The sequence below is a fragment of the Cyclopterus lumpus genome, chromosome 14 (assembly GCF_009769545.1).
Source record: "Cyclopterus lumpus isolate fCycLum1 chromosome 14, fCycLum1.pri, whole genome shotgun sequence".
NCBI classification, from domain to species: Eukaryota; Metazoa; Chordata; class Actinopteri; order Perciformes; family Cyclopteridae; genus Cyclopterus; species Cyclopterus lumpus.
The window spans coordinates 20,035,544-20,055,805 of NC_046979.1; the positions used below are offsets into that span (position 1 = coordinate 20,035,544).

The following is a 20,262-nucleotide window of genomic DNA, read 5'->3' on the forward strand; positions in this document are numbered from 1 at the left end:
TAAATAAGCCCTGGGGTATTGTGTCAGTGTAGCCTCAGTCAGTTAATAAGTTTGGCTTATAACCAGCTGTTCTAGTGAAGAAGACAAATTAGAAAAGCTATTTTTCGTCACCTTTAATTGCAGTATAACGTTTGGGCAGACATTGCCATTGGCCAACAGTTATATAAAAGAGAAGTTATTGCTTAAACCAAGCCATACACCATAACATCTAACAGAGCCTTTCAAATTGTCAGTTCAGTAGCTGTGTGTTATTGAAATTCCTCTCATAAAGGCTTATACACCGATTGGAATTCATAGCAAATAATTGACAAGAAAGCCAGACATTGTGCCACAGCACTCACAGAATACACTTGTTCTTAAAATTACATATTAACAGAGCCACAATGGAGCCCCGAAGCCTCGATTTGCATTACTGGAAAATACGAGTGGAACCGGTCTCTCTCGCATACCCAGCATCGCAGAGGCCTTCCACTTTATTTGAGGACAAAAGGTAATGGCACAATAAATATTTACCAGGTATCTTGAGATAATGTAGTGGTTACATGACCTTAACAACCCTCTCTCTAAACCCACATCCTTGTTGATCAGTAAGTGAATCATGCAAGAGTTTTGTTTTTTATTTAATATTTAATCTATATCCTAGAGGGTGAACTGCCTATTTTCAGTAAGCAATCATTAACACCGGCAGACGGTATTGAACACAATTGAAATGACCCGAAGCTTATCACAGCAAATATCTCTTCATTTACCTTTTCAAAAAAACTAAAACTCATACAGGCGGTTTGCAGTTGTGCTACCAAAATAGTAATATTAAATAATAATAATAACTGCATGTGGACTTCATTACCAAGACTCCCTGGCAGAAGAGATCTGGAATCTCAATGTGACCTTCTTAGATCAACAAAAAAATTAAATTACTATAAAACCATTCCCACAAGTATTATGATTCAACATGTACAAATTACATTTAGTGATAACTGGCAGGCATATTCATGTCTTTAGAGTGGCACTTCTGACCAAATTCAATCATTTCCTCTTCGGGCTAGTTCCAGGCCCACGGCGCCATCTTGTGGTGACTTAGACATGACAACACATTTTGTACATCTACAGTACCAGTCAAAAGTTTGGACGCACCTGGTATGTTGATGTTTTTTTTTTCCCTTCAATTACCATTTGAGACACAAAAATAGTTTGATTCAGACACTACATTTATTATTTACATTTGTAATTGTTGTGGCCCCCAAAGAAGAATTATTTCACTAACGGTGCATTTGGGCTCTAAATATTTTGGGCCCTCTGCAGTCGATTTAATAATTTGTGATTTTTTGTCCATCTGATATTCATTGATCCATTTCCAATACTGCTAACCCTAAACTAACCTTATATTTCTATTGTGATGTTTTAAGAATAGCTGTTAATATTCCATCTTTTTACAGGCATGCGTGTGCACTTGAAACAGGAACTTAATGCTTTTTGATGCCAAGCTTCCAATTAATCTGACCAACGACTGGTGATTCCGTCTATTCTTTTTCTCTTTCTGCCCTTTCAACTGTCAGTCTGAACCGCTGGACAGCGTTTTGTTCTCCATGTACAAAACATTTTTTACAAACCCATTCGTACAAAATATTTGTGCAGAGGACTTTCTATAACCTAAAGGCATGACAAATACATGCTTTTGTGGCAGGTGTGTCCAAACTTTTGACCGGTAGTGCATCTAAAAAAAGAAAGAAACAGAAGCCAAAACATATTTTTGGAGAATTTTATTACTTTTTTGACAAATATATATGAAGGTTTTCCTATTGAGGAAACATTCTTTCAAAAGATACGTTTACAGCAAATTTATTCCTGTAAAGAGACAGGAAACATGAGAAATCATCAGAAGACATGATGGAACTAACCATTTCTATTTGTGCCCAGGAAAGGTTATGGGTGCAATTAAATCATTATAATAAAGTCATGACAGCGATACAGAAGTCAGTCAACGCCAATGGGACATTTTTCAACATCTGAATTATCATGATTACATGGGGTGAATTATTCGTTTCGCATCAAGGCACACAAGCATTGCTCTTCTTTTTTTTTTTTTGCCAAGACATTGGTCCCATTGGGCAGTACAACTGTACAAACTACAGGATAAAAAAAATTAACATAGGGCTTAGTTTGCAGGATAACAACTAAAGGAAATCTCAAAGAACTCAGATCAATAATGTACACAGAAGTATCGAGTTCAGAACATGGGACCTCAATTAGGGCTGAGACACATTAGTTCTTAGGTATGGTTGGCGCTCAAATCTGCTAGCGAGTGATGAAGCCCCGCATCTCTTACAGAGGATGCAGCTCCGCGAGGGAGCGCTTGTCCTGCTGCATGAACTCCTGTAAGCTTCTTTTTCCCTGCCTGAAGTTGCTCTCCCTCCTTGAAAACGGCAAGATGACCTGGAGTCGGAGGAGAGTTTCAATGTTACTGAAACTTCTTATCTGCGAAGTCTTGAGCGTATCGAGCACGGTGGTCGGCAGATAGCCCGCCAGGGGATCCAACCACTTCTCCTTCCACGACTTCATCTCAGTGTGAAGCGAGACCTGATCGGGCAAGTCCTCCTTGTACAGGCGGAACACAAGACCACTAAGAATGCTGGTTTCTACTTTGGACATTGCGTAAGGCACAATCTCCAGACACCTCAAGGTATCCAATACCTTTTCTGTGAAGAGGTCGTCGATTTCTGCTAACGAGTGCTCGATGACCTTCATGCTCACGGATTCCTTGTAAAACTCACTCAGTGGCTCTAGAAGCACCGAGTGCATCGTTGTTACATGGAGTTTGGAGGCCAGCGCGGTGGCCTCCTCGAACCAGGCCTTGTGATGGGTGTCAATATCACTCTTCAGTTTACTGAGGGATGCGTTGAGCTCAGGCAAATTATTCACAGCAAGCAACATGTCTAAGGGTTTGCCCTGCAGAGACTGGCTCAGCTTTTTAGTAACACTCAAGATGTTCTTCTGCACCACGGTTGACAGGATGAACTCGAAGTTTCGGATCGCTTCGAACAATTGTGACGCTTGCTGCCGGTTAGAAGCACTTCCCTCCCCTTTCAGCTCGTTCAAACAGAGCATGACGGCCTCTAAAACCTCCACCATCACCTCGTGCATGACGTGACTCTTATCCCAGTTTTTGATGAGCTTGTCCCTCAGCTCGTTGCCCTTTACCTCATCCTGCTGGAACACGTGAATGATCATGTCTTCCAGTTTGTTCTGGCGTTCTGCATCCTCTGTTAACCAATGTAATATTCTCCCTATGAGAAGTGCTCCGTCTGCTGCTTCTTCAGCGGGGGACGATCTAGCCAGCCAAACATTAAGAGACAGCGCTGAGCTGACTGTTCTTACAGCCTGAGGGTATTTCTTAGCTATGGCTAAACTCACAACCCTCATCTGAGCTCCGACTTTACCAACACTCAGCAAGGCCTGCCCTCTACAGTACTCCATGTTGAGCCCCCACTTCTCAGACAGGGCGGTCTCAATAGCATCGGCGAAGACAACTGGGTCTTCGCTAAAAGGGATGAAAGCCAGTGTTTCCTCACACTGGATGTCCTCTTTGTTTAAGTACCTAATGCACAGCGGGACATAAAGCTCGCCGTCAATGTCGACAGCTCGCTCAGTTATAACTGTAAAGAACTGAGAGTCCCAGAGTTCCTTGAGGATTTGTTCACGCAGTTGTGGCTCATAGAAAGACACTGCTGTCCTTGGTCCCTGTGCGACCTCCAGCACCACTTCACTATCAGCTGATTTCACCTCTCCGTCAGCAGGTTTCTCTGCTTCAATGGAGGAATGCAATTCTGTTGGTGCCGCTTTAATGCCTCCTGATTTAAAAAAAAGAAAATAAATGTTAAGTATGTTTTGTCATCTCCTAATTACAATCAAAGATACTTGGATTCGTGATAATCAAGTTGCTGTGAATGGACTTACCGCTGTCCAACTTCAGTCTTTGCAAAGTTCCCATCACCTAAAAATATATAAATGTGGTGATGATTAGAATGGCTGTAAACATGTTTTAACTTAGTTTTCTGCAACATGGTCAATTAACAAAGAACAGTGTTAAAACCATTTGAAACGTACCTGGGATAGACATGGACTGCTCTCTGGATCAACCTCCATACACTTCTCAATGACCTCGGGCAGTCTCTGCAGAGTGGTGCAGTGAGAGAGGAGCACCACATGGTCCTTTCTGCTGCCTTTGCATACAGTGTTTTTTAACAGATCCCTCATGGAATTCAGAGTGGTCTTCATCAGGTCCCACTCCATACTGACACTGGGCAGGACCGCTACTAGCCTAAGCAGTGAGGCAACAGTTGGGTGGCTTTTCGACTCAGGGTGGACTAGCGTTTCAGCGATGGATGATGGAGGAGCAGCATCCTGGTATTTCTCCTCCCAGACGGTGGCCCATGCGTTGATTTCTTGCTCGGCTGCTTCCGGCTCAGAGAGATCTGCAAGGTAGAGGCTGAATGGCTTGTCTGTGGTCTCCGGCAGAATGGGCTGTGGATTGCAGGAGGGCAGTAAGGACAGAACCGACAGGGCCTTCAAGTGGCTGTCTGAGAAGCTGTACTTCATTTCATCAACGAGACTCCTGAGGAGAGGGGCGCTCAGATTCTCTCTGTAATAGATCTCAGGAGATTCATAGCTGTTGGCTTCCTCCGAGAAGCACACTTGTTCAGGCGCTACCTTGGTTGCTAGCTGGAATGCCTGCTCAAACCAAGTGGAGTGCAGAGTGCTCACATTTTCTAACATTTTGTTAAGAGTCTCTATGATCGAGGGGATTTTTTCCACTTCACAGAGAATATCAGCTGGGTTTCCACAGCGGAAGACGGTGCTACAGTTACGAAGAGGAGCACAAGCATTCTTCAGAATCACGAGGGTGACAATGAAATCCAGATTTCTCAGAGCGGTGGAGAGAACTTGTGCATGCATCGACTTGGCACCGATGGCACTCGCGCTGACAGCGTCGAGGCAGCTGAGGATTCCCTCTAATGTGTCGGTGAGTATGTCGAAGAAGTCCTCTCTCTTTTTCCACCTTGAGCAACATGTTTCTGGCATTTCCTCCAGCGCCTCTCTTGGCCAATTCAAGAGCCCGTCAACAGCTTGCGCCAGCTGTCCCTCCAGACTAGGAGACTCATCAAAGAACAGCAGCAGGTCTTCTGTGATATCCAACATTTTTGCTACTGAAGGGCAAGGCACACTACCTGCCAGCCAATGGGCAAGGCCGCAAGACTCGCTGGGCGTTACAACGGAGAGAGGATAGCTCATGAGGAAATCTAAAGACATTTTCTTCAGGCTCTGATAACCTGAGCCCAAGTGCATGAATGCTTGTCCGCGACACTGAGACATCGGTAAGCCCCAGTCTTCGGTCAGAATCTTTGCAAGGTTATTCGCTTGTGTATCAACATGGCAGCTTTCATCAAATGGTAAGAAACCCATGAGCTCTACTTTTGGAGCCGATTCTCCAACAAACCTGACAAAAACTGGCAGGTGGGTCTTGTGATCAATCTTAACCGGTTTGTCCGTGATAATTGAGAAGAACGGCGATTCCTGTATCTTCTTCAGTATGACATCTCTGATGCCGTTGATGAGGAGGTTCACCATTTCATCGTCACCTATAGAGGGCACGCATTTGCCCTCATTTCCAAACCAGTGGCACATGCTGAGCTCCTGGATGAAAAGCTCTCGGTCCTCCTCTGAGAGGTCAGAGAGGCGATATTCTTTTTGCCCAGTAGTTGTGGCCAGTTTGAACACCGTCGCCAGACTTTGACGATTATCTCCATGAGTGCCCGTTCTCATCTGTTGGTTTCATGTCCTGGTCCTCAACTTTGTCAGGAGATTGATGGATTTTAGGCTCTTCGGTTTCCTCCTTGACACAATCAACTAAATATATTGGGGGAGAAAACGTAACAGTGGTTATTACACATTCAAATCAATAACTTAGTATAGACATTGTACTAAATATAATAAAAGAAACATGTAAACATTCATACCTTCCATATTGTTTTCAGAGTTTCTGTTGAAACTTTTTGGATTCCTTGTCCTGTGAATACAGCCAGGCAAATACAAATGAGTCCCTCATTCATCATTAATAACAGAGTAAAATAAATAAAACTAGAAATTTTAACACACTGCCATTTCTATGAAATAATACAAGCACGTACCAGACATATACCCTCCAAGGCTTGCGGAGTAACCTTCAAACACTGGGTCACCATGCGGTCCAGGTCTCTGCTGAAGTCTGTGCCCACCTGCAGCATAGCCAAGCATGGGGACCGGTCTTTGGGATTTGTGTTTCTCAGGTACTCTTGGAACTTTCTTGTGGCGCATTATGACACCGCAGTCCTCCAGCGCGGTGCTGGGTAGCACAGACATGATCCTCAGCAGTGCATTGATGTTGCCGAAGTACTGCATGAGTGGCAGGCGCAGGGTGTGAAATATTGAGCCTGGACGGTCACAGACGCAACTTTGGTCTTCCATGTTACTCTCCAACAGCACAGCTCTGTGAAGAAGTTGTCAGAATCAGGAAGATCGCCGCTGTTAGAGCGGAGGCTTCGACTTCAGGCTCTCAAACATGTAACTCACTGTGACGGTAGCATGGAACTAGGGAGAGGAAGTTCAGAGCTTCTTGTGGTCCTCTGAAAAATGATCCTTTACAGCATTGATGAGGTTATCTACTAGGGGTACACTCAAGCCATCTTTGTAAAAACCGGCTGGTTTCATCATGCTGTCTCTTTGCCGTCTGCAAGGCATTTTCAGGCACTTCAATCTGCACTCGGTAGACTCTGTGCCATCGCACAGGCCTCGTCAAACCAGTTTTGGTGTGAAACACCTTCATATTCGTTTTCACGCGGTTCAGAGTGGCCACCAATTCCGCTGATTTGGCAAAGTTGGATGCAGCACTGAAGTGGTCCTTCTGGAGACCTGCACTCAGCTCTCTTGTGAAAGAGGATGTATTCTTCAAGACCACCATGGCAATGATGAAATCAAACTCCATTACCTTGCGGAGGAGTGCCCCAGCTTGGTCGGACACAAAGGCTTTCCATCTCTGTGGTTTATTTTTGATTTTCTCCAGACATTCAACCAGGGGCTCCCAGCATCTGCACAAAACACCTCATAAGAATCATGCTTCTCCTGCCAAAGGGCACAGAACTTCCCTTGTAGCTCTTGGACCTTTTCATAGCTCTCTCTAAGACCAAACGCTATCACATGGTCGAGCTGTTTTTGTAGAGTAGCGCTGCTGCCAAAAAAACATCAAAACCTCTTCGAATGTATCCAGGGCTCTCTTAATAGCAGGCACTGGGATGGATTTTGACCACCATGTGTTGAAGGAGTAGGTAGAGCAGTGTGTGCTTATAGCAAGAGGATGAGTCTCCTGGACTTTGCAGGCAAAGGCTTTCAGCTTGTAGGAAACATCCCCAGAGCCCCAAGTACGCTTGACCTCTGCAGTTATTCAAATCAAGCCTCCACTCAACGGTTTACTATTTCCAGCAGACGCTGCCCCATGGCATCACAATCCAGATCCGCCTCAAGGAATCCCATCAACTCCAATCGCATGACATCAAAACTGTCCACAAACCTCAGGAGAGTGGAAGATTGTCTTTCTCCCCCAAACTTCACAACACAGTCGATGAACAAGGAAAAAAAGGACGTCCCCACTTCCAAGAGGATTCCCTCCCTGACGGCCTTCTCGCACACAGTGAGAACTTCTTTCATTTCGGACTTGGTCACATACTCGACTTCTCCCCTCCTGAGCAGAAGTGTCGCCATGTTGCCTGCTTTGGCTGCTGTATGCAGCCGTCACTGCAGCTTGCAAAGCAGATTAAGAGAATCTCTATCAGTTTCTGCGCACCTCAACTCCACAAGCCTTCAGCGTCCATCTCTAGGTTCAGGAACTGTAATTCTTCTTCAGTGTCCTTTTCAGCATGGTTTCCATGGGATGCCACTGAAATGAGAAGTAAAACAAAACAATGTTATTGTGAACTGACATTACAGTTGAACACATTAGTAAATAAGCAAATAACTAAGTGGGCATATTTAAGATTGTAGTTAATAAAAACTTGGTCCAATGGTCATTTAGATCAAAAACACATTTTTAAATGTAGCCAATATGTCTGCAGCTCTATTTTGGGACCGTTTCCCTTAATTGGTATATTATGTGAGAATAGCTGTGAAATGAACCAAAATTGTTGCACGCTGAAATGTTCAAGAAATAATTTCAACGCCATCTAACCTTGGGTAGGCTTCTCCTTTGTGTCATCATCCTGTAAAACACACAAAGTACAATGTAATTTCAGGTGGAACGGCTGTTTTATCACTAAAGAGGCAGTGAAATTTCAACAGCACTCTGCTCATAAAATCTACTAACCGTTTGCAGCAATTGCAGGATGTCTGGATGCTTTTGGGCATATGACTCTACCATTTTGTTCGACATTGAAGTGGACATCTTGGTTCACGTAGACGTATGCCATGCTGCATTGTCTTTGGTCCTGTGATGTGCCCCTCAGGTAGGAGTGGCACCGCTCAAGTACCATATGGTACTGCCCATACACATCTGCCTCTGCATTTACACATGGAACAGTGCCCAACACCCGCAGCAGGCTCTGCACGTTCGGGTAGAACCCAATATCTGGAATCTTGAGTGTTTGCAAAACCACCGTGGTCGGTAGGATTCTACGCTTGCTAGCATGCCTCCACTTCACCTCCCAACAACCGAGCTCTTCGTAGAATGTGTCGGGTCTCGCGAGGTTGTTCAAGTTGGCGTCTGCTACTTTATCCCTGCGAATGCTGAAATTGTGGTCAGCCATGTAAGATGGCACTAACGAGAGCCATCGGAGAATTCTCACCATCTCTGTGCTGAACACTCTCTTCACCTCTGCAACGAGATACTGCAAGATTGGCCGGCTTAGAGTTTCTCTGAAAAGGTCCTCCAGCGGTGTTTCGTCTGTGTCTGCTTGGTCCACCTCTGGTTTGGTGACCTCCACTCCCAGCTTCTTTGCTCTGCCAATTGCATCTGAAAACCATTTCCTGTGGAATATTGCAAGCTCCTGTTGGTATTTGCTTACCAGCTTTAAGGCATTGGAAATGGTGTACTGCAATGTACTGCTGATGCTAATTATTCCCCTGAGACTCGAGTTGAGTATGCTCACACAACAGAGGGTGTTCTTCAGAACAACAAGTGTGATGATGAAATTGAAATCTTCAGAATGGCTTGAGCTTGGCATCTGCTCGGCAGAATCTTCGTCTACCTTTGAAATCATCTCGTTGATGCAGTTCAGGAACGGCTCCAGAATGTCCAACATGGTCTGGAAGGCATCGGTGCCATATTCCCAATTCTCACCGACGGCTGTCTTGATCCTGTCCACTTCCCTTTCATATGCCCATACGTCATCTGGATCTTTCCTTCCAATCGTTTGCACAGCTCCGGTGTTCTCCTGAGTAATGAGGCCACCTCCTCTACAGTGTTAGCAACGCTTTGAATGGAGGGCACAGGCATCATGCAGCGAATGATCCATATGTTGAAGGCATATGGGCGCTTGGTGACAGAACTACTTGTGGGAACCTCCAGCAGGATCCTGGATGGTAAGGTCTCGCATTTTCTGACACATGCTGCCTGTAACCAGATAAGTCAAACCCCCTGCAGTGCTCCATCCTCAGCCCCCACTTGTTTCGCAACTCTGACAGAAGCATGTAAAACAGATTCTCTGTATCCATGTCGCATGGTAAGAACCCCAATGAGGTGCTTTTGTGGGAACCCCTCTACTGTGACAGACCTGATGGAAAACTGGGATCTGCTCCTTGCCCTCTATACTCGTCACATCCTGAAGCAGAATGGAGAAGAATCGGGCCAGCCTGAGGCTGTTTTGGATCTCGTCCCGCATGAGATCTTCGCTGAACTGGAGGATTTCTTTCTTGTCAATTTTCTCCACGCAGATTCGATTGAAAGACTGCTGTCCTCTCGTACCTCCGATCGACTCATCACTGCTGATGTTTGCACCATTTATGCTGAAGCCAGTAAGTGCCAGGATTTCCTTGAAATAGACTTTCAGAGTCTCTTTAGCTTTAGAGCTGGCTCCATCCTCTTGGGTTTGGTTCTCGTGTTGCAGTTCAGATGCTGCACCAGGTACTTCTCTCTTCTCTTCAGTCACCTCTGTTGTTGCTGTGTTTTCTGATGGGAAAGAGAAAACCTGAATGAAAAGCTGAGATGATTATAAATAAAAGCTAATTAAATATTTACAACAGGGGCCATTATATTCTAACTCAAGGGGCTGAATTAAGTGAATGGGTTACTGTACCTTTTGTTTTCTTCACAGATGTAGGATCCTCTTCAGACTATGTAGATGGAAAGGATGATTACACATTTGCATTTTTAGAGTCGTATTGGCTGATAAAAAAATATTCAGAAGAGACTTTTTAAAGATTAAATAAAACACTTACAGTATCCCTAGCTCGCTTCCTGTTGCAGGTTGATTGATTATTTACAGGCATTGTTGAGTCAAATATTGTTGGAACAGCATCTTCCCTTAAGACACAACTGGAGGAGCTCTGAAAGACAAAAAGAAGAGAGCCCACTTTTAAGCTCATCTGCAATATTCTATGTGAAACAGGGATTTCCAATCGATTTGGAGTTAAAGAAATCTAACTACACATACAGTAGCACTTGGCATCACTAATATTGATTTGAACAGCTGTTTAATAAAAATTTGACTTTTACAGACCCACATCTTTTTATAAACCAACCCTCTAAGAAATCAAAGTGTTTCAAAGGTTGGTGTCATTTAAAACCCAACCACATCCGCAATATATAGCAATAAAAACCTCCAACTTGTGTTATACATTGAGTTGCACGTGATGTGATTGCATTACATGGATTGATTGCATAGATGTGTTTCTAACAATATTACCACCATGTGCATCTACACAATTAACATTAGAAACACCTGTTTTCACATTATAAGCTTCACAAAGATAGGCATCATTACTTGGCTGTTGAACCCTAATAAACTGGTAATACAGGTTATCCGTATATAGTTATGGACATATATATATAGTATTTGCTCACTAGGAACAGCAGAAGTGGTACTATAATAACAACAAAATGGAGCAAAATAACTATTAGGATTATAAATACACAAAGGGTAATGGGCAATATATTTGATTCTTACCTGATGAGAGATCACAGAGGGGTCAAAGTGCTTTGCACAAAGTCTGTACAGCTTATGCAGCTGCTCAGGAGGTTCTGATGCCAGATCTTGGCGCTGACAGTTGTTCAACCATTGATTGCATCTGAAAAATACAGTGGGGAAAGACATAAACTGTTAGGGCCACAAACATAATATGTGTGTGCATTAATTGTCTGCACTCTTATAATAAATAATGACTCAACAAACAGACACAAGCTCTTTGTGAAAGAAATGTGCTTACATTTAAGAACTGTTCATTGAGATGAACATGTGTGAGCATGATGACTCTTTGCACTACCAAAGGCCACCACTGAAATGTTCCCCTAGTAGTAGTTTGAAATGAAATTCTATAGATCAGGTCTTCAGCAGGGGCTCTGTAAGGGGGTCGTGAAATCTTTTGTTGATTTGACAAATTTTCATGTTATCGCTCCCAAATTTAAATGTCTTTAAATATACATTAACATAAACCAACATATTGTAGCAAATGGATATATGGAGGCAGAAGATATCATTTCAGTCATTTCAAATAAATATATATATATATATATATATATATATATATATATAAATTTTAAAAAACTTCAAATAATTGAAAAGCTTGTATGCATGATTATCATGCAATTGACAGACAATGTTGATATTGGCAGTTAACAAGGTATGTTTATAAATGGCAGTGACACGGCCACCCTACTCACTGTACCTTGCACATGTTTAAAATAAAAACATGAATATATGAACTTGTGTATTATTTGAATAGCTTAGTATTGAATGCACAATAACAAGGTATGTTTATACATGGCACGAGACACAGTTTAATATAAAACACAATTTTATACAAATATATATAGTATGGGGTCTCTGCTCCATCTCTATCAATTTGGGGGTCCTTGACCTGAAAAACGTTGAAGACCCCTGCTATAGATAATCAACATGACTGCTTGAGCTTGGCTACTTTTCTTGTTCTAGTTTGTAATGCTATGACACATTAAAAAGGCAGAAGAACTGCAGCGAACAAACAGCAACAACATATTAAATAATAATTGACACTATTACTACATTGGTCCAAACCACCGTATCGGCCAGTTTGAACTAAAAACTGCCATTTCCTGTGGCTAGATTACTGTGCAAATACAAGTTTAAATACATTCTTTTAGACAGACATAACATCCATACACGACTCTGCGAGAGACGATTTGGATGCTTATTGCACATGCACGCTGTGGTTATGCTTCAGACGGTCATGACTGCTACAATTACATGGATTAGGTACACCCACCTGGACACTTGATTGATACAAGTCTGCTTTAGTTAAATGCCTTTTTAACAACACCCTGTCTCAGTGTTGGCGGTGATATATATATATGATTATTTCAACTTTCACGACAAGTCTTTCTTTCTTTCTTTCAACTGATTTCATTGAATATGCACAGGAAAAAAAGGTGGGTGGATTTGCCCACAAGGAAATTAGATTTACGTCTCTCAATTTAACACAATATTGGGTGGGTGGCGGGTTCAAGCTTAAAAAACGAGTACAGAAGAGCAGAAGGAGGAGAGACAAAAAAAATGTAAAAATAAACCCACTGCAGGGCTGGACCTGAAACCATTTCAGACCCCGTGACCTATTAGTTGTTCTTGTGGCGTGGAGGTTACGTGTCCTGTCCACGGGCACACTACTGTAATACAGCCAGCTGAAATGCAGTCGTCATTCAATAACAGCCCTTCAATTAATTGTTTTGATTTTTATTTAACATAAGAATCATATTGCACAATACTACCGCAATCACAGAGTGCAAAAAAACAACATCTCGTTGAGGAGGTAACAGCGGGATAAAAGGGGGCGCTAGACTGCTACTTATTCATTGGGGTATCACCTGTTAAAACCACGGAAATGGAAGTTTCACTTGGTATTGTTCGGTGAACTGCACATTCAAATTAAATGTAATGTATGCCGTTTGGAAGCCACAATCACGCCAAATAGCGTCATCAATGGAAAGTATTTTAATTGTGCTAAGCTAACGTCAGCGCCTCCAGTAACGTTACCGCACCGCCGAGGTGGTCGGTGTCGTGTGCCGATGGCAATTTACATTTCAACACGAAAAAGTTTTAAACTATGTTTTATCTCCGTTTGTGAAATAACTGAGCTCAAATATGGACATATATAAGCCAATATCACACTTTGGCTTCGGTCTCCGGGCCCGGAGTCTCTTTCACACGGACTTTTCTTCCAAGAGTAACGTTAGTCTGCGCCATTTTCGACAGAGTTGTGTCACTGTTAGCCAACATGATGTTAAGCTAGCGCCAGTGCTAACCGTGGGTAGCTAACACATTCATTTTGCATGCTCGGAGGCTCGTTTTTAACCCACGTCGCAGAGAAATAAGCACACATCTTACCGCTCTGGATCCAGGGGGAAGCTGAAAAGCGGAGGAGAGTTTTCGGATCCCTCTTGCTGATAATCACAGTTCGCTGCGGCGCAGCAGTCAGTCATTTTGGACTGCAATGTTGCTAGCTAGCGACTTAGCTAGCTTCGCTGGCGGTTGCAAGCTGGCAAGCCTACAGTGAGCAAACCTGCTGGAGAGTCTACAGAGTCATGCCTTGGGCAAGACCTGCAACTGACACAGTTGAATTTCAACGTTAGTTTTCGCTGAAATGTCTCTTTGGTAAACTAAGAACCTACTTATTCCATGCTTTTAAAAGTTGATGTTGCGTGGTGAGCAAACAGTCGCCGAAAGCGTGTTATCCCATCAACCAGGAACTAAACCGTGCAGTAGAAAATGTTAACCAGCAGAGGGCAGAATGTCACAGTATGGCCTATCCAAAGAGTTTGATCGTCAAGATGGTACACACCCTGTTTCATTCTAACCGAGCAAAGCGTGCGACTCTGAAATCCAGGGGCCTCGAAAGCTTTCTCAAATGGTTTTGCTAGACTTTTTGGAAATTTCGTATTTTGCGCAACCAAAGCAGAGTATCAACAGGAGCTCCTCGTAGGTTTATCCGACCATGAATTCATGCTCTTGATGGCTACTATAGTTAGGTATTCATTAATTGTATCATACCTGACATTACACAAGCAAAAAGCAGAAACGTTTGATTAACATTAAAACTATATATGCTTCTGAGTTACATCAAAATCTTGAAATGCAGCACTGCTCTTGGTTTTACTTGATTCTCTCTGATTTAGATTGCATCTACCTCTTCTTTACACTTTGAAGTAGATATGTTGCCCTCCATAGACCCTGGATACACATTTATTCTTCAATAGACTATTTCAATTTGTATGACCATGTATCTTAAATCCAACCGAGCATCTGTCATTTCAAATTATTGTAATAGTCTGCATTAGGTTCTGCATCATCCATTATATTATTTTTCTTCCCATGTGTCTTGGCAGAAAAGAACAATGTGTACACTGACTGGGACCTACAGTATAGCAAGTTTTGGCTGTATTTATTAAAATAAAATAACTGGCAACAGTCTACTTGTTTCTTTAAGTGTCCTTGGTGGAAGAAATGTCTTCAATAAATATGGAATATGTTTGACTTTCCTTCTTTCATTGACTAGTGAAAAACACACAGAACTGAGCCATAAAGCAATCTTGCTCAGGTCCCAGGAATTGGAACGCATAATGATATGCAGCTATTATCAGTCACAGCAGTGCTTTGTCTAAAACAAGCAAGAGATGAGTCAGTTATGGCTTTATTATGCAAAAGAAAAATTCTGTTCAAATTATAGAAAGTTATTTTCTAAACCCTTACAGTAGTATGAACATAAAGTGTAATTCATACAAGTATTCAGCTGCAGATGATTGGTTGTCATGACGCCACATTTCATTGAATGGGAAAGAAAACCAGATAAGATAACAGCCTCCATCGGAGAACTGCCTCCTAAAGAAAAGGGAGTGCAACAAGAAAAAAAATCAACCCCAAAATGTAATTTTGCACCTGTCTGAAAGAGCATTTTATTGTTATTTGTCCACTGCAGCAAACAGTGCAAGTAGTCCAAATGGTTTTAGTCTTCAATCATATCAGATATCATTAACGCCAACCACTATGGTGGAAATTTGAGTCTCAGAGCAGATGGGGACTCAGCTGTTTAGTCACAAACATACACTCCATTTGCAGACGAGCAAGATGGAAAGTGATAAAGCACGGGTGTAGCTGAGCATTGTGGGCCTTATTCACAGGAGACTTTAATCCTCGCACTACGTTGTCCTGATCTCCAATTCACCATGAACTCAACACTCCCCGAAACGCAAACATAGAAAAAATAAAATTCAAAGATGTTTGGTATTCATCACTCAATAATGCCACTCTGCGAGCAATTCTTTAATTTACCTTCTGAATTGTTATCACAAAACAGCCTATAAACTATGCTAATTTAATATGAGAGTTAGATAGTACATTAGCATAGCTGCGGATAACCTGTGTGGCGGTTTAACTACCATATCACTACTGACTAAGAAACATCCTCCCTGTCGGGGTACGTCTTCATGTAGACCTCAACCATTAAGTCCAGGTCTAACCCAACATCATAGTTCATGTTCAAAAGAGCGAGACTTTTTGATTTGAATTTGTCAGGCGTGTTCTCCATGTACAACTGGAAGCGCTTGTATGCCACATCGCAGCCGTCTTCCAGAGCCAAGGTAGGCAGGATACCGATCAGCCTCAGAACCGCCAGCATGTTTGGGAAGAACTTCACATCGGACAGCTGCAGCGTCTCATTCAGAGTGGATGGAAAGGTCTCGCCTTTGCCCTTTTTGCTCCATTTAACCCACCAGCAGTGCAGCTCGGCGGAGAGGGTCCCTGCATTAGGGATGTCATTTTTGAACACTTGCACACTCTCCTCCTCGGGTTTCGTAGACTTGTTCTGCTCTATGAGCGTGGGGACCAGTGACAGACATCTCAGAACCTTCAGGTGGTCCTCGCAGAAGATTTCCGTCATTTCTCTGATGATGTGCTCCACCACGGGAACGGACAGGTGCTCTTTGTAGTGACTATCTGGCCGCATCGCTCCAGATTCTAACTGGTGCTTTCTCAGGAACGACCGAGGAACCTTAACTGGGATCTCCATTGCAGTGGCTAAGTTGACGGCTTCATCGGTCCAGAACTCGTGATACACGTCAATGTTGTCAGACACTTCCTTCAGGGTGTGCAAAACAGCTTTTAAACTGGTTGTAGCAAAGTGGGCATCCGCTGTTTGCCCTTGCACGTTCTTCCCAAAGGCGTGCGTCAGTGTCAGGGTATTTTTTAGCACGATCAGCGCCATGACAAATTCAAAATCAGCGAGGGCTTTTGAAATCTCTAAGGCGTTGTGTGTGATTTGATCGTTCCACCTCATGTCCTCATTGTCGTGAACGCTGTCCACGCAGAGTAGTAACGCCTCCAGGATTTCCACCGTCACCTCAAACGCATCATTCCGTCTGGTCCAGCTGGCTCCACAGATCTCCTTCAGTTCCTTGGCCTTCTCCTCTTTGTCCGGGTAGAAAATCGAAATGGCGTGCTCCAACTCCGACACCAGTAAAGGGGACTGACTGAAGAAAGACTCAATCTTCTTAAAGGTGGACAAGACCAGCTGAACCCCTGACAAAGCCATACCATTTGCCAGCGACAGGTTCAATGTACGAGTAGATCTTTGTGTAAGCACTGCCATTGGAAACCTCTCTGTCAGTTTGGCAGCAACGGTTTTAATTTTACCAAAATGTGTCCCAGTGCAGGAGTGGGCTTGGGCTCGACACTGCTCCATATCCAAGCCCCATTTTTCAGTAATTTCAGACAGCAGTGTCTCTGCTAAGGCATCTCCGTCTCCTTCAAAGGACAAGAAGCCAAGAAACCTCTCTCGCGGGCAGTTAGACTGGTCCACGTAACGGAGAAAGACGGGGAGGTACCATTCTCCCAAGATCTTCACCAAGTCGTCGGTAAGTAATGAGAAATAGCCATTTTGTTGAACCTCCTCCACCAGCTTACTGCGGATGCATTTCTCGCTCACCTCAATCAACTGGTTCAGCAGAGCCGGGGAGCAGCACTCCTTGTTCACGTCGTGCCTCTTCTTGAGGACTTCATCTCCACAAGTCAAGCGATATTCCAACAATGCCTGAAAGTTGCTTGACCCAAGGCCATCCTGTTTGTCATCACCAGGCCCCGTCGGAGGAATGCTTTGCTCCCCCAACAGCACGAGAACTTCAAATAATGACTTGAGATACTCTTTGTATTCCTCTTCCTCTGTGAGTGTCTGGACATGTGTCTGATCGGTGTCTGCTTCAGACGGTTTGATTTCTAAAAAGGGAAAGAGAAACGGTTACAAGATGGAAACCAAATCAATTATTAATCATGTGAACAATATGGGTGTTGAAGGGATTTTTTTCACCGTCGAGCAATAAACGTGTATGTTTTGATATTTCGACTTACTTTTTCTCCCGTTGCTGTCCTGTTCATCGTCTTTGGTCTGGAATAAAAAAATAGTCAAATCAAAATTAAATGTGATGTCATAGAAACTATAAAAAAATCTAATTATTTCCCCCTATTAAGATGTATTTATTTGACCCACTGTCTCTTTACTGCGCTTTACCGGTCCATTCTGAGGTTGGCTTGGTACATCAAAGATAGTTGGTATGGCGTCATCCTTCAACACGGTACTCTGAGCGTTCTGAAAACAAAGAGTCATTTTTACATCACTTATAAGAAATATAACTTGTGTTGAACCTGTGTTAAAACCTATGTAACATAACATTATGTATTGATTGCATAATTTGTGAAATAATATGCAAGGCCGGATTAAGCCCTTTTTACATTTGATTTTCTCCATTAAAAGTCCTGCAACGTATGGGGTCACATTGTCCTCTGCAATGCGATCAAAAAAAACATATGTATGCAAACACAACTTACGCTATCGACCAAAGATGTTTCAAAATGTTTTCCACAAAGTCTGTAGTATCTGTACAACTGGCCAGGTGACTTGTCGATGAGGTCTTGCTTCTGGCATTTTTCAACCCACTTCTTGGACCTGAAAGGAGAAGTTAAAGCTAAAACATTTAATTGAGCTTTAAACTTGCTTTTTCAAAAACTAAAAGCTGGACACTCATCTCTGGTTAGTAGGGAATGATGTTTATTTAACTGAGGATAGCATGAGCTACTATAAACCACACCACCTGTTGATTGTTACACAAACAATAAAGGACTTGTTTGATTTACAAATGCATGTTCCTGAGGATACAACTAATATGTAACTTAATGTATAGATGGATACGTATAATATAGTGAAATGCACCGATAAGAAAAGCCACTCAAGCATCCAAGTGGAGATTAATAAAATCATACACTAGTAGTTTTGCAGTGTTCATACTAAGAATTTAAGACATTTTTTCTGGGCAGACATTTTGACAACGACCTGGGAACCAGCCCACCTCCCTGGATCTAATGCTATTAATTACACCTGTGCTTTTCAAATGTTATGGACATGCCCGTTCGGGATATTGGGTTTGTGGCAGTTGTTGTAATTTGAGTGTAACTTCATGCAACTGTAGTGTTTGTTTTAGTGTAGAATAAGTAGTATTTCTTAACGCCGGCTTTTCCAAACTGCCACACTTCTTCTGATGTGCCTCCTACGTGAGGGCACGTGAGCCTGCTGAACGTCCGCGTGGTAAAAGGTAAATGGGGATATCTGTATATGTTGTAACGTGTATAAATGATGCGCAACTGGGTCAAATGCATTAAATGTCGCCAAAAACTAAATTTCGTCAACTCAAGCAAAGTCCCCCCGCGGCTTAAAATGCATGCCGTGTCGTATTTAACGTCTGGTTACAAACAAACGCGGAGCTGAGAGCTTCCTGTTTGCTTTAGCATCTTTAGCAATAGTTACCTTTCTGGGTCATGCGGGAACCTGAAGAGTGGCTGAGGGTCTGACTTTCCACTCGTGCAGTTCGGAACAGCGCAGTGATTCTGCATCATGCGCGTGAGAATAAACTCGGTCTATTTAGCGGTACAATTATGTTCAGGGTACCCTACTATGCTGCTAACGCTAGTTAGCTGTCAAGCTTGAAACGACGATAAGCAATATCCGATTTGTTGTTCTTTCAAAGTAAAGTACGTGGTCAATAAATATAGAACTTCCTAATATAAAAAAAACATATCTTTCTTTTTTTTGCAAAATATTCTACGGTAAGACGTTTGTCATAACCCCCCTAAAATATCCCTATTACAACTAGGCTATGTTCGGCTGTCTAGTCATGCGGCAAAAACAAAAGTTATAGTTATGCTCTACCTAATAAATCCAGATAATCTATATTTTCGTTTTGTCCTTTTTTTTTTAAAGGAGCCTACAATTAATCTGAGAGGTCAAATATACATAATCTACTGCATACGTGTATGTGATTTTAAATGTTATTTTACTTTGAAGGCGCTTCCTTGTCCAAAACAAGTTTGTGAGGCTTGATGGCTTAACAACGTGCACCAAATGGCGCGCTGCGCTTCTTTCCCACAATGCTCAGCAGTCTTTTCAAAACCCGAAGGATGAAATCATGCAACGTTTCAGAACCGTCTCTGCAATGGCTCGTTTCCAAATTCACATCATATACGCGTTTTGTGAATTTTGAATCATAGTAAATTACAGTATTTCACTTATTAATATCATTGAGCCACTGAACAACGTCCATGGGAGCATACAGGCCCTGCATACATCAAGTTATCTTTTTATTGTATATAAAAAGATGGACGACGAGAGAGTTCCCCTAAAATAAAGCCAACACATCTGGAATGGCCATGGGACATGGGCCAAACGTGGTTACTAACTTTGGGGGCACATTGCAGATTAAAGACCAGTTCATTGGGGGCCAAAGCTGATATTTGGGTCATTGGTAAAGGTTCAGGTTAGGCTAAGTCTAAAGGTAGGTTTGTGTGTTTTGTTTTTCCACTTCTACGTGACTTGTGTAGGGGAGCTTCAGAGGAAGCCAACAACGAGAGGATGGGAGTGGAATTCTTGGACCTGGAGGTATTGGACCCATCTGTGGATCATTGACAAGAGAGTGAGGGAGAAGTTCGTGTCTCAAAGCAGCAAATAGATTGTCTA

At 42.7% G+C, this 20,262-nt stretch overlaps 3 protein-coding genes across 5 annotated transcripts; all 3 read right to left on the reverse strand.

Moving 5' to 3' along the window:
- Positions 1 to 1,745: 1,745 nt before the first annotated feature.
- LOC117743155 lies at positions 1,746 to 8,288 on the reverse strand. Of its 2 annotated transcripts, XM_034550957.1 has the most exons (7): positions 8,255 to 8,288; positions 6,607 to 7,966; positions 6,186 to 6,523; positions 6,015 to 6,064; positions 4,105 to 5,904; positions 3,955 to 3,991; positions 2,074 to 3,848 (listed from the first exon to the last, which is right to left on the reverse strand). In XM_034550957.1, the coding sequence occupies exons 5-7, from the start codon at positions 5,818 to 5,820 to the stop codon at positions 2,323 to 2,325; spliced, it is 3,279 nt and encodes a 1,092-aa protein (XP_034406848.1). In that variant the 5' UTR covers positions 5,821 to 5,904; positions 6,015 to 6,064; positions 6,186 to 6,523; positions 6,607 to 7,966; positions 8,255 to 8,288; the 3' UTR covers positions 2,074 to 2,322. The 2 variants fall into 2 exon arrangements, with proteins under 2 accessions (XP_034406847.1, XP_034406848.1); XM_034550956.1 differs by having other exon boundaries at positions 1,746 to 3,848; positions 6,186 to 7,966.
- Positions 8,289 to 8,943: 655 nt separating this feature from the next.
- LOC117743156 (52 kDa repressor of the inhibitor of the protein kinase-like) lies at positions 8,944 to 13,961 on the reverse strand. Its single transcript, XM_034550958.1, has 6 exons — positions 13,596 to 13,961; positions 11,187 to 11,307; positions 10,459 to 10,566; positions 10,317 to 10,353; positions 9,270 to 10,189; positions 8,944 to 9,048 (listed from the first exon to the last, which is right to left on the reverse strand). The coding sequence occupies exons 1-5, from the start codon at positions 13,688 to 13,690 to the stop codon at positions 9,675 to 9,677; spliced, it is 876 nt and encodes a 291-aa protein (XP_034406849.1). The 5' UTR covers positions 13,691 to 13,961; the 3' UTR covers positions 8,944 to 9,048; positions 9,270 to 9,674.
- A 921-nt stretch (positions 13,962 to 14,882) lies between these two features.
- LOC117743157 (52 kDa repressor of the inhibitor of the protein kinase-like) lies at positions 14,883 to 19,269 on the reverse strand. Of its 2 annotated transcripts, none has more exons than XM_034550959.1 (5): positions 19,057 to 19,269; positions 18,084 to 18,201; positions 17,746 to 17,844; positions 17,607 to 17,643; positions 14,883 to 17,474 (listed from the first exon to the last, which is right to left on the reverse strand). In XM_034550959.1, the coding sequence occupies exons 1-5, from the start codon at positions 19,143 to 19,145 to the stop codon at positions 15,658 to 15,660; spliced, it is 2,160 nt and encodes a 719-aa protein (XP_034406850.1). In that variant the 5' UTR covers positions 19,146 to 19,269; the 3' UTR covers positions 14,883 to 15,657. The 2 variants fall into 2 exon arrangements, with proteins under 2 accessions (XP_034406850.1, XP_034406851.1); XM_034550960.1 differs by having other exon boundaries at positions 17,767 to 17,844; positions 19,057 to 19,268.
- Between the last annotated feature and the right edge of the window lie 993 nt (positions 19,270 to 20,262).

Bases quoted from the DNA above. Each gene is read 5' to 3' on its own strand.
- LOC117743156 (XM_034550958.1), bottom strand. From the start codon at position 13,690: ATGACTGACTGCTGCGCCGCAGCGAACTGTGATTATCAGCAAGAGGGA. The intron at 10,567-11,186 runs GTAAGAATCAAA...TTTGTCTTTCAG, and splicing joins CCTCTGTGATCTCTCATCAG to AGCTCCTCCAGTTGTGTCTT. The intron at 10,190-10,316 runs GTACAGTAACCC...CTTTCCCATCAG, and splicing joins ATCTGTGAAGAAAACAAAAG to AAAACACAGCAACAACAGAG.
- LOC117743157 (XM_034550959.1), bottom strand. From the start codon at position 19,145: ATGATGCAGAATCACTGCGCTGTTCCGAACTGCACGAGTGGAAAGTCA. The intron at 18,202-19,056 runs GTAACTATTGCT...TTCTCCTTTCAG, and splicing joins TTCCCGCATGACCCAGAAAG to GTCCAAGAAGTGGGTTGAAA. The intron at 17,644-17,745 runs GTGGGTCAAATA...TTTTTATTCCAG, and splicing joins TAAAGCGCAGTAAAGAGACA to ACCAAAGACGATGAACAGGA.
- LOC117743155 (XM_034550956.1), bottom strand. From the start codon at position 5,820: ATGAGAACGGGCACTCATGGAGATAATCGTCAAAGTCTGGCGACGGTG. The intron at 3,992-4,104 runs GTACGTTTCAAA...ATATATTTTTAG, and splicing joins GCAGTCCATGTCTATCCCAG to GTGATGGGAACTTTGCAAAG. The intron at 3,849-3,954 runs GTAAGTCCATTC...TTTTTAAATCAG, and splicing joins AAGACTGAAGTTGGACAGCG to GAGGCATTAAAGCGGCACCA.